At 38.2% G+C, this 24,136-nt stretch overlaps 1 protein-coding gene and 1 non-coding gene across 2 annotated transcripts in view; one reads left to right on the forward strand and one right to left on the reverse strand.

Annotated features, from left to right (window-relative positions):
* Positions 1 to 24,136, reverse strand: part of NUP210L (nucleoporin 210 like) — a 75,061-nt gene that overhangs the window by 17,603 nt on the left and 33,322 nt on the right. Inside the window, exons 12-28 of the mRNA XM_059932473.1 lie at positions 23,398 to 23,543; positions 19,227 to 19,448; positions 17,976 to 18,149; positions 11,541 to 11,733; positions 8,477 to 8,565; positions 8,164 to 8,268; positions 7,761 to 7,862; positions 6,662 to 6,790; positions 6,007 to 6,134; positions 4,479 to 4,611; positions 3,964 to 4,026; positions 3,418 to 3,597; positions 2,955 to 3,035; positions 2,736 to 2,867; positions 2,416 to 2,574; positions 1,371 to 1,462; positions 58 to 232 (exon numbers count right to left, since the gene is read on the reverse strand). Of these exons, the coding sequence (XP_059788456.1) occupies positions 58 to 232; positions 1,371 to 1,462; positions 2,416 to 2,574; positions 2,736 to 2,867; positions 2,955 to 3,035; positions 3,418 to 3,597; positions 3,964 to 4,026; positions 4,479 to 4,611; positions 6,007 to 6,134; positions 6,662 to 6,790; positions 7,761 to 7,862; positions 8,164 to 8,268; positions 8,477 to 8,565; positions 11,541 to 11,733; positions 17,976 to 18,149; positions 19,227 to 19,448; positions 23,398 to 23,543 (2,303 nt within the window). The remainder of the gene's footprint in view (positions 1 to 57; positions 233 to 1,370; positions 1,463 to 2,415; positions 2,575 to 2,735; positions 2,868 to 2,954; positions 3,036 to 3,417; positions 3,598 to 3,963; positions 4,027 to 4,478; positions 4,612 to 6,006; positions 6,135 to 6,661; positions 6,791 to 7,760; positions 7,863 to 8,163; positions 8,269 to 8,476; positions 8,566 to 11,540; positions 11,734 to 17,975; positions 18,150 to 19,226; positions 19,449 to 23,397; positions 23,544 to 24,136) is intronic.
* On the forward strand, positions 15,606 to 15,712 carry LOC132354455 (U6 spliceosomal RNA). Its single transcript, XR_009499319.1, has one exon. It is a non-coding gene; the product is annotated as a U6 spliceosomal RNA (small nuclear RNA).

The raw sequence follows: 24,136 nt of genomic DNA on the forward strand, positions 1-24,136 counted from the left end.
CTACCTCTTAGGGCCATGGTATTCCTTTTATTTTTTTGAGTAAGTCCCTGAACTCACCTGAACCCCAGTTATAGTTGTTTGATTGACTCCAAAAGGTTCTATAGAAGTGACTTCCAACACAGCAGTACCTGCAATGGAACCAGCTTTCAGGAGCCCTTCACCGTCCTCCTCAATGACAGATGAATTAGGGAAACACTTGAGAACACGGGAACTCACAAAGGCGGCCCCTACCCTAGGGAATAAACGGGGCAAATGGCATCTCTTGGGGGTTCTGTTTGACAAGAAAGAAAGGAGTAGAGACTGCCAGGATTACTGTTAGAGGCTGTACTCTGAGAAAACTGCTTGCCATTCTCCATGTTGTGTAGTTATTTTTTCCTCAGGTAAAAGTCAGCCTTTGGATTATGCTTATCTCTTTAAAAATCAAATACTATTACATATTTATCATTAAAAAATTATTTGGTTAAAAGAATTGAAAACAGGTACAGTCAGCTTTTCATATCCATGGGTTTTGCATCTGCAGATTTAACCAAGCACAGGCTGAAAATTTCAAAAAGTTCCAAAAAGCAAAATTTGAACTTGCCTTGGACTGGCAACTATTTACGTAACGTTTACATTGTATTAGGTATTACAAGTAATTTAGAAATAGTTTAAAGTATACAGGAGGATGTGCATATATGCAAATACTACACCATTTTTATAGAATGGATTTTTGCATCTGCAGATTTTGGTGGGAGTGCAGGTCCTGGAACCAATCCCTGGTGGATACCAAGGACCAACTGTATTCAAACAAATACTTGTACATGAATGTTCATAGCAGCACTATCCACAATAGCTAAAAGGGGAAAACAAACCAAAGTCCACCAACAGATGACTGGATAAACAAAATGTGTTACATTCATACAATGGAATATCATTCAGTCATAAAAAGGAATGAAGTACCAATACATGCTACAATGTGGATGAACCTCGAAAACATGTTAACTGCAAGAAGCCGACAGAAAAGGTCACGTATTGTATGATTTCATTTACATGAAATATACAATATTTAAATTCACAGAGACAGCTGATTAGTGATTGCTAGGGACTGAGAGGAGGGGAGAATGGTGAGAGACTGCTTAATGGGTATGGGTCTCCTTTGGTGGTAATGAAAATGTTTTGGAACTAGAGGTGATGGTTGTATAATACTGTGTATGTACTAAACGCCACTGAATTGTACAATTTAATTTTATGTTATGTGAATTTCACTTCAACTAAAAAAATTTATTTGTGGGTTAGAAAAATCACCTAGAAGGCAATGATTCTTTCCATGTGCAATGTTTCTCTGAGGGTAAAGTTAGATCCTGGCCTGCCTTCTTCTCCATTCTCCTTACCTGTTGGTATGGAGTTTGAGCTGAGAATTCATGGACATCAGAATTTGTTCAGGTTGGCACTCTGGGTAGAAAAGTTGGAGTTTTTCAAACACCTAGAATGAGAAAATGATGTTTTCCTCATTTCCGGAAAAGACAAATGATGACTTTTACTCACAAATGGACAACTACAAATCAAGTCTGCCCAACTTCAATTTAGCCCAATGTCCCACAGTACTGCTTTCCAAAATGAGCCAGGCATTTAAAACATATTTAGGTAGTGTAGAATATATAACCTAATATTAGCCCTGCTTCTGACTACAAGAGACTCGGCATAGTTTACACTTACTACATCCCCTATATTACTTAGATATTAGGTATGAAATAAGTTTGAAATTTCTAATTTTAGTTCTAGTAACCTGAAAAGAGATTTGAGAATGAAGAACCTGTAGTACTTAATTAGCAAGGGCACTATTCTGGTCTTCCGCCTCCTGGTAAAGTGCTTTTTCCTCTACCCCTCACTGAATCAGGGAACCAAAGCCAAAATAAAGGAAAAAAGAAAAAAGAAAAAAAAATTAGCCCCAAATTCAGAGGTAGAGAAACTTATTTGCCCCACACAAAAAATAGTTTTTCTTTGAGTTCTAAAAACAATAGGGCCATTTAGCTTTCAGCTTGAGAACATCTGTAGAAACTGTTCGTACTCTCATACCTTAGCAGAAGTTAGGATAGGATTTCATTCTGCCTGTGAGTATAGCTAAGTGGACTGTATCATAATATCTATGTTAGGCAGAACAAATCAGAAATTAATTCCTCTTTAGTTATTATGTGTTCATATACTGTATTCACCGTGTTGGGAGTTGAGGGGAGTGCATGTGCTGTAGTTTCTAATGTCAGTACTCATAGAAGCAATTAGCAGGAATAACAAAGATCTAGAAACCATAAGCCTATTCTAGAGATCCCTCTAGCAATTTCTCTATCTCTATCCAGACTAAGCTCTTCATGGATGGTAAGAGAATATAACTTTCTTCTCCTTGATATACAAAAACAAGATTTAGCTTTGGGACCTTACCAGGATCTGAACTTCATCAGACAGTTCCAACAAATTCCCCTCAAACTGCCCAGAGGAACTGTTCATACAGCGGACAGTGACTTTGATACTGGTCCGACCAGCTGCTTTTGTGTGGACAACCATGGCAAAGTTATTCTCTACTGGGAGTTGTAGAAAAACCTAGACAGTGAAGGGATGGATTAAGAAATATTCATGAATAAACACTGTGCCCTTCCCTCTGTTGAAAATAGCTATTTTAGTTAGTCTAAAACTTATGATGAAATAAAATAAATTTAGTATCAAGATCCCTAAGGTAATATAATAAACAGATAAGTTCATACCTCTGAATGCCTGGGCACTAGATCCAATACATCCCTTTTGCTCATGGACCAATGGAATGTGAGCCCAGGGTTGGCATTGCTGAAGGAGAAAGGGGTCTGGGTACTGGTCACTCCCATGACATAAACTGGCATCTGAAAACGAAGAGTGGTTTGTGCTATACATCCTGTCCAGCTGGCATTATCAAAATAATGAACCTGGAACAGAGCCATCATACTGACCTCAGTAGCTGTGATGAGCCGAGTTGCAGCTGCAAGGATCCTAACAGCCCTTAGCTGCACAACTTCAATCTGCACTTCATCCTGCTCAACAGCGTGGAGAGCAAGCTTAGGCTAAGAGGGGGTGTCTGTGGGGCGGATGCTTATGATAACTAGTTTGTTGTTGTTTGGGGCATTCAACAACAACAACAAACATGCCATAGGTATAGGTTTTTTGTTTTTGTTTTGTATTTGTTCTTGAAACAATTCCTTAAGTATAGGGACTGTCTTATAACAATGCCAAGTACTCTGTGGGTTTTTCACTGAAGATTACATATTTCCCATGCCTGGTTAAGAGAATGCCAAATGAGGGGACTGAAAAGACTTTCCTGGGCTGTTGACACCCTCCCCATCACTATTTCATCCTCCACCTCCCAGTGATTCCCAGATGGAGGAGTAGAAGCAGAGCAGAACAAAGAACCAATACCTGGGAAAACACAATGACTTTTCCAGTATCTTCATTTACTGTCTGGATGGTGCCATGGACCACAGCTCTGCCAACTACCTTCCCTGTAACTTGGCCCCTCCTATTAACAACAGCCACGGTCTGATTACTGATGGAGAAGTGAATGATAGATTGAGGCTGAGGGCCACCTTCAGACATTACCTGGAATGTAAACACGCCAGTGAATGCCTGGACCTTGGGGAGAAGTCACATCGCCTTTCCCAACCTTTTGTCCAAGTAACTCGACTTTTTCATCTTCCCCCACTTTCCAACCAGCATATGTCACATCAACTCAAATGCACATGAAATGGAAGTGCTATAAATGATCCATGGGATTCCAAGAAGTAGTTCATACCATGTTTCTCATAGAACAAAGAAAATACTAATTTTCTTCTTTATCAAATCCTGTTGTACTTGGCTGAGAGTAGACAAGGGAAGGTCAACAGGAAGAGGTGTATGTGTATATGTGTGTTGGGGTGGAGCAGAGGTGGGATGGGGAGAAAGCCTCATTTCTGGCTTTAGGATCACCTGCATCATATTAGTTGGAATCAGTGTCATTTTCTCTGGAACAAGTCTGAATGGAGGAAACACCTTGAAGGAGAAAACCAAAAGGACAACAGTGATTAACTACAGTCAAGTTCATAGCAAATGATCATGCAGCTTATTCTAAGGAAAAAAATCCTAATTATGTACAATGAAGTTATATACAAAAATATGTATTTTATTTTATTTATAAATGCAGATTTTATTTATAATAGCAAAAAATTATAAATTACTTAAGTGAGAATGCTTAAATAAGTTATTACATATCCACTCACTGTAATAAAAGTGGTCATTAAGATTATGTTTACAATTACCTTTCTTTTCTACTTTTTTTTTTTTTGGACATGCCTCACAGCTTGCGGGATCTTAGTTCCCGGACCAGGGATGGAACCTGCGCCCTCAGCAGTGAAAGTGCAGAGTCCTAACCACTGGAAATTTATAAAATTTATAAATTTATAAAGAAGACAAAGTATGAATTTTGGATGAGATAATTTCCTTACTTCAATTTGCCGAGGAGCTGACGTGAATTTTCTCCCCATCTTGTCCCTGGCAATAGCTACAAGTGTGGTTTGCCCAATAGTGATAGCTCGAAGGATATAATTTTCAGAGTATTCGTCCTGTTGCTCAATTAGCCTGCAAAGACCCACAGATTTCTAGGTGAGAAAGATTTGGTTTTAAGAGTGGACAGTTATGCATCTTTCTAAGATGCTTAACATTTTCTGCTTTCTTTTCTTTTTTTTTTGGCCATGTGGTGCAGCTTGTCTTAGTTCCCCGACCAGGGATTGAACCCGGGCCCACGACACTGAAAGCGAAGAGTCCTAATCACAGGGAATTCCCAGTCTTCTGCTCATTTTAACTCAGCTTAGAAGGAACTACCAGAAAATAACTTCCAGAGTCAAGACAAAGTTCATAGCAATGGCAGAAGGCTCCTGAAGGGCAAAAATTTGTTCTAAGTCTCCAAAGGAATAAGAGCAATATAAACATAGACTGGCAAAACTGCAAATACTAAATTGCCTCAGAATTCCTGTATTTTCCCTTTCGCAGAGGGCAATACCAGTGCCTCTACTTCTAGATTTTTTGAAGGTCCTCAAGTCTGAAGCACCCCCAAAGGATATCATCCAAGGAGAAGTTTCATAAAATGGAAATATTAATGAGACACATGATTTTAGGCCCAAAATAAGACATCTGAGGATCTGGAAGGGGTATATTGTAGAGAGCTGAATATGGGAAGAGAGTATGGGCTGAAAGGTACCGTTACAAAAAAAGGAAAGAAGGAAATCTGAAATAACCTAAGGGAGAGCTAACCAGGCTACTAGGAGGGATATACTTGTGATATTAAGCATAGGGAGAAAGAAGTATTTTTTTTTAAGATTTATTTATCATTTATTTAATTTTATTTATTTTTGGCTGCGTCAGGTCTTAGTTGCGGCAAACGGGATCTTCACGCTGGCTTCTCTCCAGTTGTGGCACACAGGCTCCAGAGCGCGTGGGCTCTGTAGTTTGCAGCACGCAGGCTCTCTAGCTGAGGCACACAAGCTCAGTAGTTGTGGCGCACGGGCTTAGTTGCCCCGCGGCATGAGGGATCTTAGTTCCCTGATCAGGGATTTAATCCACGTCCCCTGCATTGTAAGGAGGATTGGGTTTTTTAAATAAATTTATTTATTTATTTATTTTTGGCTGTGTTGGGTCTTCACTGCTGCATGCGGGCTTTCTCTAGTTGCAGCGAGAGGGGGCAACTCTTCATTGCGGTGCGTGGGCTTCTCATTGAGGTGGCTTCTCGTTGCAGAGCATGGGCTCTAGGTGCGCGGGCTTCAGTAGTTGTGGCATGCGGGCTCAGTAGTTGTGGCGCACGGGCTTAGTTGCTCCGCGGCATGTGGGGTCTTCCCCGACCAGGGATAGAACCCATGTCCCCTGCATTGGCAGGCGGATTCTTAACCACTGCACCACCAGGGAAGTCCTTAAGGCGGATTCTTTACCACTGGACCACCAGGGAAGTCCCCAAGAAAGGAGTATTGAAATGGTACTCACGTCAGGGTGACAATGGCAGAAGCCAACTGCAGTTTGAGCTCCATGTTCCTGAAGTATTTATTTTGGAATGGGCGTTTGGAAGAGCCAAGAACCCTCACAGTTACTAACACAGTTTTACCTATTTCAACCTAGTGGTTAAAAAACAAAAATTAAAAAAAATAATTTTTTTAAGGTAATTTTAGTAGAGATGTCTCATTCACCTAGGGCCGTTTAACTCTTAGAGGTGGCAAGCTCTTTTTTTCATGCTAAATGTTCCTGGTCAGCCTTTGATTGAGTAAGCCTAATCTATGTGTATTCTTTTAAGTTGTTCTTTATTTTTTTTTAACTGTTTTTTAATTTTTTTATTTTGGCCATGCCCTGTGGCACGTGGGATCTTAGTTCCCTGACCAGGGATCGAACCCACACCCACTGCATTGGAAGCATGGAGTCTTAAACACTGGACCACCAGGGAAGTCCCTAAGTTGTGCTTTAACACTCTATTTATCTTCATCATGTTTAGTGTTGGAATCGTGTTCTTTAAGGGCAGGTACTTCCATTCACATCATCAAAGGGCCTGGTATACACACATGGTAGCTGAGCACAGACTATATTAGGTGATGCTAGTGAGTGAGAATGATGCCTGCTTCATTTAAGAGAGAAAGCAAACATCTCTCACCTTATCAATCAGATCAAGCTCCAGCTCTTGCATGTCTGACACCCTGAGGTGAGCCATTGCTGGACCCAAGAAAGCCAAACACAGGTCATAGACCTCCAAGCTGAGAAATCCTGGATGTACTGGAACTAACTAGAAGGAAGAAGATGGTAGCTGGGTAAAGAAGCAAACATGCTCCAAGCATAATCATAGCAATTATTTCCACCCAAAGTGGAAAATACAATATCTTACTTTCTTTGTGATGGGAACTCTGAGAGGTCACATTATATGTTTCAGGCATAGCACAATATGTACCCTTAAAGTGATGTTTCAGTTTGTGGCAAAATATGTACCCTTAAAAAATACTAACTGATAAAGAGCAGAGTTTAAATTGATTGATTTCAAGCAGAATCCTCAACAGGGAAAGGAGTCAGGAAGAAAATCATGTACATTTATATGCAATCACAAGGAGGGAGAGAAAGCACTGGGCGGACTGATACTTTGTTTTTCCTTCTTGTACTACAGCTCCTGCACAGCAGCGTGGTTTTTCACATCCTTTTCCCATAGGGCCTCAATCTCCTCTTTTAAAAAGCAACATTATGACGACAGTAAGTTACATTCCTTTGAGCTCTTTGAAGGAAATAAATACATATGTTAATATAATCTATTTTTTTATTATTACAAGTCAACTAAAAGCAAATCTCTTGGCATATTGACTATGGAGTCAGCTTAATATTTTAAGTTGCCATGTCCTGGCTGAAAATACCATATACTCAGGTTATAAAGTCAATAGTATATCTAACTATCCACACAGTTCTGTGCTTTTAAATTTATAAAAATGAACCTTCTTTTAATGGAAATCTTATAATTAGATGTCTCCTACACTGTTTCCATTCAATCAGAGCCAAAAATTGCAACATATTGTAGCTAGTTACAGAAAAAATCAAACAAACAAAAAACCCTCTTTTTTTGTTGAAGAATCTATGTAGGTTAAATAAGGAAAAAGACACAAATGTTATTTTTTGTAACAAGTTTGAGACACCCAATAAAAATTTTCCAATCATTCTCCTAAGAATGAGCTTTGACCTGAGACCATCAGTCTGGGAATATCTCTAGAACTCACCTGGACAGAGCTTTCTGCTTCCAGGTAAGTGATGGTGGCAATGTCTTGCTCACTACTGTTGACTAAAAAATAACCAGATCCTTCCACAAGGCTAAATATTTCCTATGGAAAAATCAGACAAACAATATTCCGTTCCCTTTGGTTTATAAATAATTCAAAGAAAATAACTTCTACTTACCTAAGAAAGAGTATGACATTAGAAGATTACAGTCAGTGGACCAAAGACAAAATATGACTATTAAAGTATAACTGCTAAGGATAATTATTATATATGCATTATATATGTGTATCACTGATTTTCAACACATAAGTGAGCTTTTTTATTGTTATACTATTAATTTTAATAACCTAGTACTCTCCCCTCCAATATGATTCCATTTAGCTAGACCCGTATAGCTTCTACCTTCACATCAGGGTGGTTATAGATGGTAGCGTTCTCAGGCGATACTGTTACATCTTCTACCAGGAGCAGCTCTACAGCTGCAGATCTGGGCAAGTTGGAAAGTTCCTAGAAATGTAATAAGAACCACAAAGGTAAATACAAACTTTTAATTCCTCAGCTCAGTGAGTGAAGATTCCAGTACTCTTTCAAGTGCCAAAGATAACAGATTCATAGAGGTGCATAGTTCTCAGATTTACATCAGTTATATAAATGACTTCTAAGGAGCCTTAAATTTCAGTTAATTAATATTTTTTATATAACAGTCTCCACTTACCTTTGGACTTTCCTTCTCTGAATAGCCCACAAAATTGACTCCAATGAGTACAGTCCCTTTTATCTGATGTACTTTAAGGATCCTTTGACCTGGAGACATGCAAAAAAGTACCCTGTCAGAAGCAGTAACATGTAGAATACAAAAGTGTCTCCAGAAAACCAAAAATCTGCCCTAATTTTTTCCAAATGGTGTTTTATTTCAGGGAGAAAAACAAAAACAAAAAACAGTGAATAGGGAAATACACAAGAAACAGAAAACTGGGGTTCCATGCTGACTCTGCAATTATATTCCTATGTGACCTTGGGCAATCACTTTATTTCTCAGTTCCTTTATTAAATGAGGGGTTGGGACAGGCAAAATCTAAAATTCTCTCCAGCTCTAATGGTTTGTGAGTCCCAAAATAAGCTGACAATAGGGTATGGGGAAATTTTTGTTTGATTTAAAAATAAAAGTGAGAAATAAAGAGATTGTCCTTTGGGACTTTTCACGCTTCTAAACTGTTTTGTGTATGTAAATGTCATGTCAGTCCCTTACTCAAAAATTTTAAATGCAAAAAAAATTTATTTTTAATCGCTAACTAGTCCTTATTAGAGCAATTCAAACTCCTTAAACTAGTATTTGAAGCCATCCATAATCTGACCCTGCTTTACTCATTCATTCTTTTTTCTTTCTTTTTAACTAACATGAATCTGCCACTTTACTTAGGACAACTCTTATTTTATCCTCAACACATGATCATGCGTAAATCTGTAAAGCATTTTCTCATGATGTTACATTCATTCATTCAACAAAGATTTATTAAGGGCCTAACTGTATGCTAGGCACTATGGAAAGTAATTAGGATACAGAGATGAAGAAGAAAACAACACAATTCTTGCCTTCAAAGAAACCCACAGCTTAGGAGGGTGGCTGAGAGGTAAAGCAACCACTGCAATACAGTGTGGTAAGTACTATTATAGAAGTATGTACAGAGCACATAATACAGAATATATAAGAGCACAAAGAAGGAATATTCTCCTTAGACTGGGAATATAGAGGAACAGAAAACTCCTAGATTACTAGAGGAAGATTTTAGCCTAGGGAAGATGCAAGTAAAGAGAAAATAAAACATATGCAAAGGAAAGAGGTATGACAAGCCTTTTCATGGTTAAGGATCTAAAATTGTTGAGTATGAGAAAAATGTAGAATACATGTGGGTGGTAATAAGAAGTGAAGCCAAAGAAGTAGGCAGGGGTCGGTATGTTAAGCTGCAACATAAGAACTTTATTCAGAAAGACACAGTGACAATATGTGTCACTGCGGGCTTAGTTGCCCTGCAGCATGTGGGATCTTAGTTCCCTGACCGGGGATTGAAACCACGTTCCCTGCATTGTAAGGCAGATTCTTTACCACTGGACCACCAGGGAAGTCTCCAGATTTGTATGTTAGAAAGATCATTCTGGGGACTTCCCTGGTGGTTCAGTGGGTAATACTCTCTGCTCCCAATTCAGGGGGCCCCGGTTCGATTCCTGGTCAGGGAACTAGATCCTACATGCATGCCTCAACTAAGAGTCCGCATGTTGCAACTAAAGATCCTGCATGCTGCAACTAAGACCCGGCACAGCCAAAATAAATAAATAAATATTTAAAATAAAAAAAAAAGGAAAGATCATTCTGGACAGTAGTATGGAGGGTGGGTTAGAGGGTAGGAGAGACACATTGAGATCAGTTAGGAGGCTACTATGGTGATGTAGGATAGAGGTTATGAGGACATTAGTGATGAAGATAGAGAGGAAGAGAGAAAACCTTTAGAAAATAAAATGGATGGTATTTGATGATGGATTGTTACAGATATAAGGAGCATCTCTTTCTTCCCTACCACTTTTTACATTAACTGTATCATATTATTGGTATTATAGTGTTATAGTATCATATACATATTAATATTATGTTATCATATTCTCTAGTTAAGCCTTTAAACTTGTCCTGAGTATAAACTCCCTGTGGGTAAGGGAAAGCTTAAATCTTATTTCTTTAGTGTTTCTTATTCAATTGAATAGTTATCTAAATGGGAAAAGAATTTGAAAAAGAACAGACACATGTATATGTATAACTAAATCACTTTGCTGTACACCTGAAACTAACACATTATTAATCAACTATACTCCAATATAAAATAAAAAGTTAAAAGAAAAGAATGGTTACCAAATACTCATACCAGAAACCTAAAAGTTACCCTTTGTGCCACTTTCTTCTTTACTTTTGGGATTGATTTGTGGTAGATTGTTATATTAATGGCTTGTGGTGAATCATGCCTGGTGGTATCCATTTTCTTGAGTAGTCCTGGCCTACCTTGACTCTGGTTTTGGTCAGGTGACTTGCTTTGGAGAATAGGACCTCAGCAAATGTGATACAAGCAAAGGCTTGATGGGCTGCTGCCCCTGAGGGCTTGTTTTCCTCTTAGAACCTCACCTTGTGCCTCTTGCCCCCTCTCTAAGTCGGTCTCACTTGACTTATTTAGTTCATTCTTTCTATTTCCTCTTTCTGCCATCTCTTCAGGTCTCAGAGTACATGCTACTTTCTTAGGGCAGTCTTCTCTGATCTAAACTAGGTTAGGTTCTCCTGTTATAAGCTCTTAATGCATCCCATATTTGCCCTTCAAAACACCTAACACAATGTAATGTTTAAAGTCCAGTTTCCCCAACTGGACTGTAAGTCTATGAGGGCAGAAGCTGTGAGTGTCTCATTTACCATTATATCTCCAAGCGCCTAGCAGAGGACCTTACATGTAGTAGCCACTCAATAAACACTGCCTAACAAATGAATAATATTTCCAAAGTTTTAGGCAAATAATAGGTAACCAATACATTTTAAAATTAATTTAATTTTGTGTTCTTGTGAGAAACGTTGGACTCTAGACCCTAGCTTTGCAAACAAGGGAATCTACCTTTATGCTGTTTTCTAAAAAATACAAAGATCGAAGGTGAAAGGTGAGATAGGATAAATAGACTGTCACCCACAAGGAAATATTTAGTGCAGAACCATTTAGTAGGTATATGAAAGGATTCATAAATATTTACAATACCATGTAGCCAGGTCTGCCCGCTGCCGTCATCCTTTGCTACCATCTCTACTGAATTGTAATTCTCAAAATGAGCTAGTGTTTCATTTGAGGATTTCCATTCTAGCATCAGTGAACTGAAATTATCAAACTTTCTCCTGTGTTGATCAAACACTACCAGTTCCAGGACTGTGTCTCTCAGGCTTGATACAGGAATCTGTATTAAAATAAAAAGTAAGAAAAGAAACAATAGTTTAAGAGGTGGTAAGATATTCCTGAAGCTAGGGATCATATTTTCTCCCAATATTTTTTCTTTGACAGTTTTCAAAGGTATGGATATGTTAAAAGAATGGTATAATGAATACCTATATATACTTCATCTCAATCCACCATTTGCTTTCTCTGTCTCTCCCTCTACTTTCATACTCTGTGTGTGCGTATTTGTATGCGTGTGTGTCTTTTTTTTTTTTGCCAAATGATTTAGGTATCATGGCACTTTACCCCTAAATATTTCAGCATGCATTTCCTAAGAATGAGTAGCAAAAACTACATTATCACACATAAGAATATTAACATTAATTCAGTGTTACATACTGTATAGTCAATATTTCAATTTCCCCAAATGTCCCCCAAAACGTCTTTTATACCTGTTTTAAATTTTTGATCTAAATTTGATCTTGACAGACTTCCCTGGTGGCGCAGTGGTTAAGAATCCGCCTGCCAATGCAGGGGACACAAGCTCGTGCCCTGGTCTGGGAAGATCCCACATGCCATGGAGCAAGTAAGCCCATGAGCCACAACTACTGAGCCTGTGCTCTAGAGCCCACGTGCCACAACTACTGAAGCCCGCATACCTAGAGCCTGTGCTCCGCAACAAGAGAAGCCACCACAATGAGAAGCCCGCGCACCACAATGAAGAGTAGCCCCCACTCGCCACAAGTAGAGAAAGCCCACGCACAGTAATGAAGACCCAATGCAGCCAAAAATAAATAAATAAAAGAAATTGGCTGGTCTTTGTCCCCAGTTCTTGAGAAGTAACCCTAAACCCTTGGAATTTCCTGAGTGATAGAAGTGTATCTGTTATTCACGATGGACCCCTTGGATCACACTTGAGTTTATACTTATAAGATGACTCAGGATGGGGGCTGGTCATGCTAGAAAAACCAGCCATGTGATTATAGTGATGGGACTTTGAGCCAGGTGATACCAACCTGACCTCTAGGGAGGGGAGGGGGGTTAGAAATCGAGTTTAAACATGTGGTCAATGATTTAATCAATTATGTTTATGTAATAAAACCCCTATAAAAGTTCTGGACACCAAAACTCTGAGGACCTAAATGAAATAGGAAAATTCAAAATATACAAGCAAGCAAAACTGACTCAATAAGAAATAAAAAATCTGACTAGATCTATAACAAGTAAAGAGATTGAATAAGTAATTTAAAAAAACAACACAACATCCCACAACAAAAATCCTAGGCCCAGTTGGCTTCACTGGTGAATTGTACCAAACGTTTAAAGAGTAATGAATACCAATTCTTCACAAACTCTTCAAACAAGTAGAAGAGAAGTGAATACTTCCCAACTCATTCTGTGAGGCCAGTATTACTGTGATACCAAACCAAAGATACCACAAGAAAATAAAACTACAGATTAAAATCTCTTCTGAATATAGATGCAAAAATCCTCAACCAAATACTAGCAAGCTGAATCCAGGAGTATATAAAAAGGTTAATACATGATAAACAAGTGGAATTTATCCCAGGAATGCAAGGTTGTTTCAACACATGAAAATCAATCAATGTAACACACCATATTAATAGAATAAAAGGGAAAAAAACACACGATCATCTCAACAGATACAGAAAGAACATTGAACAAAATGTGAAACTCTATGGTGATAAAAACATTCCACAGACTAAACTTCCTCAACCTATATAGGGTATCTATGAAAAATCCACATCCAATATCATACTTAATAGTTATAGATTGGCAGCTTTGCCCCTAAGATCAGGTATAAGACAAGATGTCTGTCCTTGCCACTTCTACTGAACATTGTGCTGGGGGTTCTAGCTAGGGCAACTAGGCAAGAAGACAAAATGAAGGCATCCAGATTGGAAAGGGAGAAGTCTGACTGTCTCTATTTTCAGATGACATAATCTTGTGTATAGAACCTTAAGGAACCCACCAAAAAAACTATTAGATCTAATAAATGAGTTCAGCAGTGTTGTAAGATACAAGATTAACATGCAAAAATCAGTGGTATTTCTATACAAGAGCAACAATCTGAAAATGAAATAAATAATTATGATAGCATCAAAAACAATAAAATATTTAGGAATAAATCTAACAAAAGGAGTGCAAGTGTATACTCTAAACCAGGTGTTCCCAACTCCCAGGCCATGGACCAGTACCGGTCCGCGGCCTGTTAGGAACCAGGCCGCACAGCAGGAGGTGAGCGGCAGGCGAGGGAGCAAAACTTCATCTGCCGCTCCCCATCGCTCCCCATCGTTCACGTTACCGCCTGAACCATCGCTTGCATTACCACCTGAAACATCCCCCCACACTCCCCCTCAACCCCATCTGTGGAAAAATTGTCTTTCACAAAACCAGTCCCTGGTGCCAAAAAGCTTGGGGACTACTGCTCTAAACTACAAAAATTGTTGGATGAAATTAAAGAAACCCTAAATAAATGGAAAGATAGCTCACATTCATGAATCAGAAGACAATATTGTTAAGATGGTAATGCTCTCCAAATGAATCTACAGATTCAGTGAAATTCCTGTCAAAACCCCTGCTAGTTTCTTTGCAGAAATTGACAAAGGAATCCTAAAATTCATATGCAAATGCAAGGGACTCAGAATAGCCAAAACAATATTGAAAAAGAAGAATAGAGTTGGAGGACACATACTTCCCAATTTCAAAACTTACCACAAAGCTACAGTAATCAAGATAGTATGGTACTGGCATAAGGACAGACGTATGGATTAACTAAAGAGATTTGAGAGCCCAGGAATAAATCCTCACATTTATGGTTAATAGATTTTCAACAAGAGTGCCAAGATGATTCAAAGGAGAAAGAAGGGCTTCCCTGGTGGCGCAGTGGTTGAGAATCTGCCTGCCAATGCAGGGGACGCGGGTTCGAGCCCTGGTCTGGGAAGATACCACATGCCGCGGAGCAACTCGGCCCATGAGCCACAATTACTGAGCCTGCGCGTCTGGAGCCTGTGCTCGGCAACAAGAGAGGCCGTGATACTGAGAGGCCCACGCACCGCGATGAAGAGTGGCCCCCACACCGCGATGAAGAGTTGCCCCCACTTGCCACAACTAGAGAAAGCCCTCGCACAGAAACGAAGACCCAACACAGCCATACATACATACATACATACATACATACATAAAAAGAATGTAAGCAGACAAGAATAGCATTAAAAAAAAACAAAAACAAAGGAGAAAGAATAATTTTTTTTTTTTAAGATTTATTGATTGATTGATTGCTATGTTGGGTCTTCGTTTCTGTGCTAGGGCTTTCTCTAGTTGCGGCAAGTGGGGGCCACTCTTCATCACGGTGCGCGGGCCTCTCACTATCGTGGCCTCTCTCGTTGCGGAGCACAGGCTCCAGACACGCAGGCTCAGTAGTTGTGGCTCACGGGCCCAGTTGCTCCGTGGCATGTGGGATCCTCCCAGATCAGGGCTCGAACCCATGTCCCCTGCATTAGCAGGCAGATTCTCAACCACTGCACCACCAGGGAAGCCCCAAGAATAATCTTTTTAATAAATAGTGCTGGATCAACTGGATATCCACATGCAAAAGAATGAAGATGGACTCCAACCTCACACCATATACAAAAATAAACTCAAAATGGATTAGAGGCCTAAATATAAGGACTAAAACTACAAAACTCTTAGAAGAAGCCAAAAGCGTAAATACTCATGCCCTTGGGATTAGACAATGATTTCTTAGATATGACACCAAAAATACAAACAAAAACAACAACAGAAGTGATGAATTGGACATCGTTAAATAAAACCTTTTGTGCTTCAAAATACACCATCAAGAAAGTGAAAGTTTAAAAAAAGAAAGTGAAAGTACTCGCTTCAGCAGCACGTATACTAAAATTGGAATGATACAGAGAAGGTTAGCATAGCCCTTGCACAAGGATGACACGCAAATTCGTGAAGCATTCCATATTTTTAATAGACTGGTGGTTGCCAAGGGGGAGGGGGTGGGAGATGGATGGATTGGCAGTTTGGGATTAGCAGATGCAAACTAGTATATATAGAATGGATAAACAACAAGGTCCTACTGTATAGTACAGGGAACTATATTCAATATCCTGTGATAAACCTTAATGGAAAAGAATATGAAAAAGAATGCGTATGTATGTCCAATAAAAAATTTTTAAAAAAGAACGTATATATATGTATAACTGAGTCACTTTGCTGTACAGCAATAATTAACACAGCATTGTAAATCAAATATACTTCAATTTAAAAATGCAAAACAATTAAAAAAGAAAGTGAAAGACAACCCATAAGATGGAAGAAAATTTTTGCAAATCACATATCTCAAAAAGACTTGTATTTAGGATACATGAAGAACTTGTATAACTCAATAATAAAAAGACGAACAACCCATAAGATTGGAATAGACATTCTCCAAAGAAGATATACAACTGGCCAATAAGCACATGGAAAGGTGCACAATGTCATAAGTCATTGAGAAATGTAAATCAAAACCACTATAACATACCACTTCTCACACACTAGGAAGGACATAATCAAAATGACAAACATTAACAAGTATTGGCAAATGTGGAGAAATTGGAATTCTCATACATTGGTAATGGAAATGTAAAATGAGGTAGCCATTTTGGAAAACAGCTGGAAGTTCTTCAAAAGGCTAAACATAGAGTTACCATATGACCCAGCACTTCCACTCCTAAATATATACTCAAGAGAGTTGAAAATATATTCACACAAAAATTTGTGCATGAATGTTCACTGTAGCATTATTCATAAGAGCCAAAAAATGGGAACCACCCATATATCTATCAACTGACAAATGGATGAACAAAATGTAATATATATAACAGAATATTACTCAGCCTTAAAAAAAGAACGCAGTAGTGATTCATTCTACAACCTGGATGAATCTTAAAAACATGCTAAATGCAAGAAGCTACATGTAAACGCCATATATTGTATGATTCCATTTATATGAAGTGTCCAGAATAGGCAAATCTATAGAGAAACAAAGTATATTAGTGGTTTTCAGGGACTTAGGGGAGGGGGAAGTGGGGAGTGACTGCTAATGGGTGTGGTGTTTCTTTTTGGGGAAACGAAGATGTTCTGAAGGTAGATAGTAGTGATGGTTGCACAACTCTGATTTGCACACTTTTTAAAATTGAAGTAGAGCTTAGTTAACAATATTACTTGTACACTTTTAAACAGGTGAATTTTATGGTATGTTAATTATACTCAAATACAAAAAAAGAAATAAATGCTAAAGTATGGAGGATCATGTCTGTAACTTACTCTTAAATGGTTCCAGGAAAAAAGTTGTACTTTTCCTGGAAATTTTCTATAAATTTAAATTATTTCAAATGAAAAAAAAGATATTGAATGACAATGCCATTATAGATATAACTTCTATTCTGCTCCATCTAAGTGCTTTTTTAAAAAGTGAATAATTTATAAAGTTCAAATAATAGTATTTAATGTTGAATTTGGTTCTGAAAAAAAAATGAGTTCCTAACCTGCAACATCTCATAAGTTCTTTTATAATAAAAAAGCAGTATAGCAAGAAAGTTAATAATGTGTGCTTTAGAGTCAGATGGAAAATGCTACTTTCTAGCTTTATGACCTTGGTAAAATTACTCAACTTCTAGGATCCTCAGTTTCTTCATCTGTAAAATGGGAATAATTAATGGATTGTTCTATTCTGCAAAGGCTAAGAAATGACTTCTATTTTCCCATGCTTGGAATCATAGTTAACCTCATTTAGTGTATAGTCTGATGTTCTAGTTTCTAGGTTAGATAACTCATTTATTCCTCATTCCCTGTTGCCTACCTTCTAGCTATGTTATTGCTTATCATTATTCCTCATATGGGTTTGGAGTAGAGGTAAATCCTATAAGTTACTAATAATGCTAATAAAAGATTTAGTAGGGAAGGATACTAGCAAAACAATTTGGAAGTTATTTAGAGAGTTCTCAATTGCCTATTGTCATAGTTACAAGCTGACTATGTACCTAAGTACAACAAGCAAAGTCACTAAGTGTCACTAAGTATAGCCAACTCTAACCTAATTGAATCACCACTTCTCAGACACTATCAGAGATTGGATAACAAATAAAAGAGTTTCCTTAACTTCAATAAGACAAAAGCTACATTTCAGACCATTTATCTTAAATCAGGTTAGACAAAATGTAAATTAGTTGGAAACACTGTACTCACCAGTTGTTTGTTATGCTGTGGCATAGGACATGGCTGGGCACCAGCTGGCACCTTATATACTGGAGTTACTGACATGCTGGCAGGGTGGGCACATATGAAGCGTACCTGCACAACTTCTACAGCTGGACTAGGGTTCAGGACACCTGGATGATTTCCAATTTGGAATGTCAGAATCTTTAAGAAAACACAAGGGCAAGAGATAATTGTGGGTAGACACTTGATGTCAGTTGTGCCAATCTAAATGTGTTAGAATTATTCAAATTCCAGTATAGAGTCCCTTTGGACATTATAATCAGGCCAATCCCTTAAAGACACTATAGTTCTTAATTATCTGTGCTAAGAGAAACAAGGGTATCATAGAAACAAAGGGAACATTAAAAAAATCTAACTGACCAATTACTTCGTTCTTTTCCCCCACCAAATCTTTTGTTACCAGTTGGCAAAAAGTGGAAAAACTAATTTGTGTTTCAACTCATTTCTGGTGGAAATACTAATGAATAACAATGTGAAAACAAAAAGAAGCTAGAGAGCTTCGAAAGGGGGTAATTAGGATTTAAATCACTAATAGCTAGTCATATATACAATACAGTACACTAGAGATATTAAAATGAAGCTCAATTGATTATAGCACAGTTCTTAAGTTAAAATCATACATGGATTCCCTGGGGGCTGGTTAGCTGGGCTATGCCTCATAGTCATACTTTAAATTCTCAATCCTGGTCAAACTGAAAACCTTTGTTACTGGTTTTGGTAGAAGCAGGGTGCAGCTATGGATAAAGCCATCACTACCTCTAAAAATAATCAAAACTAATTAAACTGATAAAGGGAAATATACTAATTACTCTTATCAACACAGATCTAACTCATTCTTCAAAATTGATAACCATAGATGACACTTTAAATTTCCCTTCCTCACATTCTTTGGAGGTGGAAAACTATATACCCTCTAGTCTAGGCAACAGGAAATGAATTATAGTGATAAAATGATTGAAATAAGCCCCCTACTACAAAAAAATCTTGAACCATTTGGTTGGTGAACTGTTAGAATTCTCAGATGAGCAAACCAAAACCTTTGGTGTACATTTAAAGGATAGTAAGCTTTAAAAAAAAAGATCTTTTAATCAATAATTAGAATTTTCCCATCTAGTACATAAACTAAATCCATTAGAATCTGAAAAGGAATGGCTAGAAGTACAAAAGATTTGGAGTATTATTGCTAAAAGAAATGTTAGAAAAAGATGATTTTCCTACTTGTTCCCCTAAATCCAGGCACAGGACCCGATAGATGTACTGATTCTGTTTTCTCTTAGCTGGCAGCCGGACTTGTGTTATTCTAATTTTCTCTGTCTTCTCCATGCTCAGCTCCAAAAAGAATCGTGAGGGCTCCAAGATCCATGGACGAGGGCCCCCTTCAAATATCATTTCCTTTACAGAGTGCCATGTCACCAGTGCCACTTCCACAGGGTTTAGAGCCTGATGACATTTAAAGAAATTAACCCCTGATTGGTTAGAGAATTCAACAATTTTCTAAAGTGAAAAACTGGTTATATAACTATAATGCAAATGACATTAGACTTAATTCCCAAATGAGGACACATGTATGTTATACCTCTTATTTGGAATGCTTCTCAACCTCTGTACTAATTTAGATCCCACCTATCATTCAGCCTAACTCATGTGTCACCTTATCCATTAATTTATGTCTAATCATTCCAGACCACAACCACTTCTGCATCCTCTAAGCTCTTATAGTAATTATCTCTACCATTAATTTGTATACTTGTTTATCCCCTTATGCTATTTAAATATGTCAAATCTTCATATATATACATCTAATAATTCTTGTTACACTGTCTAGTTATGTAAACTTCTTAAGAGAAAAGAGTATCTTATACCCCAAATTTTTAAAAGAATCTCTCCTCCTCAGTGGGATTTAGTACAATGCTGTGCACATAAAAAGTATTGATAAATAAGTGCATAAACATTTTTCTTTTTTTCTCTTTTTAAAAAAATTGAAGTATAACTGGCATATAACATTACACTTGTCTCAGGTATGTAACATAATGATTTGATATTTGTATACACTGCAAAATGATCACCACAATAAGTCTAGGTACCATCTGTCACCATATTACATAAGATTTTTAAATGGATACTTTACTAAAGTATCAAAGAACTCCTGCCCTAAAAATATGAAGATAATACATCTATACAGTTCATCTGTTTCTCAAAGAACTCTCACCTAAGAGGTAGTCAAGACAGGTATTATTCACTCCAGTATACAGAGGAGTTGTATCCTACTTATAGATGAGGAAACTGGTTTTTGGGGAATGAAGTATTCTCAAAGTGTAGGGGTTTTTTTGTATGGCACACAGTGTCTACAATAGTGACTAAGTGACAAAATGAAGTATAGAGTTGAAGCAATCATTCTGAAAATGTAAGCAAACTGTGTTTTAATATTTCTTTCCTGAACTAGTCAATCATATTTATTATTGAATACTATTAACATTAAACATTCCTATGTCTAATGGCAGTATTCTCTTAAAAATGTATATATAATTCAATTTAACAAATATTCATTGATGGCCCACTGGTGATACAGTAATAGAAAGCCAAAATAAGGTCCTGCCTCACAGTGGAGCTAATAGTCTGGAAAAGACAGATTTGAAGTAGGTAAAGAGTATAATGAGTGTTACAAAAAGGCACAGTACAGAGTGCCAAACAAGCCTCAAAAAGAAGAAATTAAAGTAGTCAGAGGCTTCATGGAAGGCTTTCCTGAGAAAGCAAAACCGGAGTTATTCCTTTTTCCTAGATGTATATAGTCCAAAATTAATCAGATCAACTGAATTGAACTGATATATAAAAGGACAAATTGAGAACTATATACCATGTACCGAAACATAAGATTGATAACAAAAGTAAAACATACATATATTTTTCAGCAGCTAAAGAAAAAGATACATGACCAAAGTACTAGGTAGAAAAAGAAAATCACCATCTTACTTCCCTTCCTTTAAGGATAGTTTTCATTCAGGGGAGATCTGATTTGTGGGACATTCAATAAATATAAAATTAGGGTAAGGATAATGATAAAACTAAGAAAAGACCTCGTGAAATGGCCATGGGCTGCAGCCTAGCACTTTCACTTAATTAGGCAAGTAGGATGATTCATCCGCTAAGAGAATGAATGAAATATGCTCAAACCATATGTTTAATACTTAGGCTGCACAATGTACAATGAGGCCAACTTAAAATGCAAATATTAATGAACAAGTTATCTTTTTAAAATTAATAACTTACCTTGCTTCTTCCATTGACAACTTTTTCCCTGTGGATGCCTCCTCATCCTAAGAGGCACTGAGTCAGTATTTGTCAGTATGTATCAGCAAGAACTTGTAGACATCAATTTTTTTTGTTGTTTATTTTTTAAATTTTATTTTACTTTTTATTATTTTTGTCTGTGTTGGGTCTTCGTTGCTGCATGCGGGCTTTTCTCTGGTTGCGGCGAGTGGGGGCTACTCTTCGTTGAGGTGCGCGGGCTTCCTCTCATTGCGGTGGCTTCTCTTGTCGGAGCATGGCCTCTAGGCGCATGGGCTTCAGTAGTTGTGGCTTGCAGGCTCTAGAGCGCAGGCTCAATACTTGTGGCTCACGGGCTTAGTTGCTCCACAGCATGTGGGATCTTCCTGGACCAGGGCTCAAACCCGTGTCCCCTGCATCAGCAGGCGGATTCTTAACCACTGTGCCACGAGGGAAGCTCCTAGACATCAATTTTAGCTCCTGAAGGACTCAAATATATAGAAAGCAGGCCAGGCTCTATCTACTTTTATGTTTTTATTTTTTAAATTATTTATTTATTTATTTAGGCTGCTCTGTCTTAGTGGCAGCACGCGGGATCTTCGTTGCGGCGTGCGGGATCTTCAGTTGCGGCATGTGGACTTCTTAGTTGTGGCATGCATGTGGGATCTAGTTCCCAGACCAGGGATTGAATCTGGGCCCCCTGCACTGGGAGCATGGAGTCCTACCCACTGGACCACCAGGGAAGTCCCTATCTACTTTTATTTTGAACTGCCACCTGTCGTAATATCCCAATTATAATGGACCAATCCTTGGGGTCCAAAATAATGACTGTTGTGCTGAAAATTTGTCAGTATAAAGGGTAAAAGATGATTGACTTCTCTCCCTAGGGTGGAAGGTTTTCTTTCAGAGTTCTTCAAAAGAGAGTATACTAATATGCTATATCTTCTTCCAGGTGGTGTTAAAAAGATACGTACATATGTGAAAATTCAAACAGTACCTTAAGAGACTTCCCTGGTGGTCCAGTGGCTAAGACTCCACACTCCCAATGCAGGGGGCCCAAGTTTGATCCCTGGTCAGGGAACTAGATTCCACATGCTACAACTAAGAGTTCGCATGCCGCAACTAAAGATCCTGCAACTAAGACCCGGTGCAGCCAAATAAAAAAAATAAATAGTACCTTAAGATTAGTGTACTTTACTATATGTTTTTTATATCTCAGTAAAAAAGAGGAAAGAAAGCAGAATATCTAAAGCTTGCTGGGACTTCCCTGATGGTCCAGTGGTAAAGAATCCGCCTTCCAGGAGCTTCCCTGGTGGCACAGTGGCTAAGAATCTGCCCGCCAATGCAGGGGACATGGGTTCGAGCCCTGGTCCGGGAAGATCCCACATGCCGTGGAGCAACTAAGCCCATGTGCCACAACTACTGAGCCTGCGCTCTAGAGCCCACTAGCCACAACTGCTGAGCCCACGTGCCACAACTACTGAAGCCCGTGCGCCCTAGAGCCCGTGCTCTGCAACAACAGAAGCCACCACGATGAGAAGCCCGCGCACCACACGAAGAGTAACCCCCACTCACCACAACTAGAGAAAGCCCGCGTGCAGCAACAAAGACCCAAGGCAGCCAAAAATAAATAAATAAATAAATAAATTTATTAAAAAAAAAAAAAAAAGAATCCGCCTTCCAATGCAGGGGACACGGGTTCGATCCCTGTTTGGGGAACTAAGATCCTACATGCCACGGGGCAACTAAGCCTGCTCGTGCCGCACGCCACAACTAGAGAGAAGCTGGCGCACCACAACTAGAGAGAAGCCTGTACACTGCAACAAAGAGCCCACATACCACAACTAAGACCCGACACAGCCCCCCCACAAATAAATAAATAAATAAATAAATAAATAAATAAATAACTTATAAATATTCCTGTGGCCGAAACATGAGAGCGTAAACTCCCTGATACTCAGATTTGATGAGGGAGCTGTGGGTCTAAAAACAAGAGAGTGGTAAGTAAAGAGAACATAAATATCACTGATCTTTAATAGAGATCACAGATATGTAGGAAGCCCCCAAGTGGACATAGTGGGGTCCGTGAAAAGATATGGCAGTTCCTTAGCATGAAATATCTCACCTTTAGGGGTTCATAAGCAGCAAATGTGGCACTGCTCTCCAAATACTCTTCATATTCAGTCACACTAACTGTTACTAAAGTATGGCCCAGAGATTTGGCTGCTATATGTGCACTGGAACAGTGTGTTGGTCCTGGTCTTTGAATACCTGCAAATCAAAAAACATGACTTCAGTAGGGTAATAAGCAATCAGTCCTCAAGGAAATCAGTCTATAGAAATGTAAGAATTTTAATATATTAAAAAATTCTTAACCTCACACACTAACTACTAGACCCCAATTATTTATATTAAGTTGATATAAAATAATGTTCCTTCTATTAACAAATATATATCATGTAAGACACAGTTCTATGCACGGTGAGGATACAAATATGAGCAAAGATCCTGACCTCAAGGCATATATAGTTTAGAAGGGGAGGGTGAACATTTACATAAATTAAACTATTAGTAGAAAACGATAAGCATTATAGAAACCTAGAAAACAGAATGATTACTTTTAGCTGGAGAGATAAGAAAGGTTTAGATATGCAGAAGAGAGTATCTTAAGCTGACAAATAAATGAACAAAGATAGAAATATAAATGAGATACAAATGAGTATATGAAAGAGATATATGGGAAATTTTAACTAAAGTAGTTAGTTTAGCTGAGCCATACATGAAGCCAAAGCATGAAGTTCCAAAAAGTAGGTTGGGTTACACTGTAGAGGGCCTTTAATACTAAACTAAAAGGATTTTGGCTG

The sequence above is a fragment of the Balaenoptera ricei genome, chromosome 1 (assembly GCF_028023285.1).
Source record: "Balaenoptera ricei isolate mBalRic1 chromosome 1, mBalRic1.hap2, whole genome shotgun sequence".
NCBI lineage: Eukaryota > Metazoa > Chordata > Mammalia > Artiodactyla > Balaenopteridae > Balaenoptera > Balaenoptera ricei.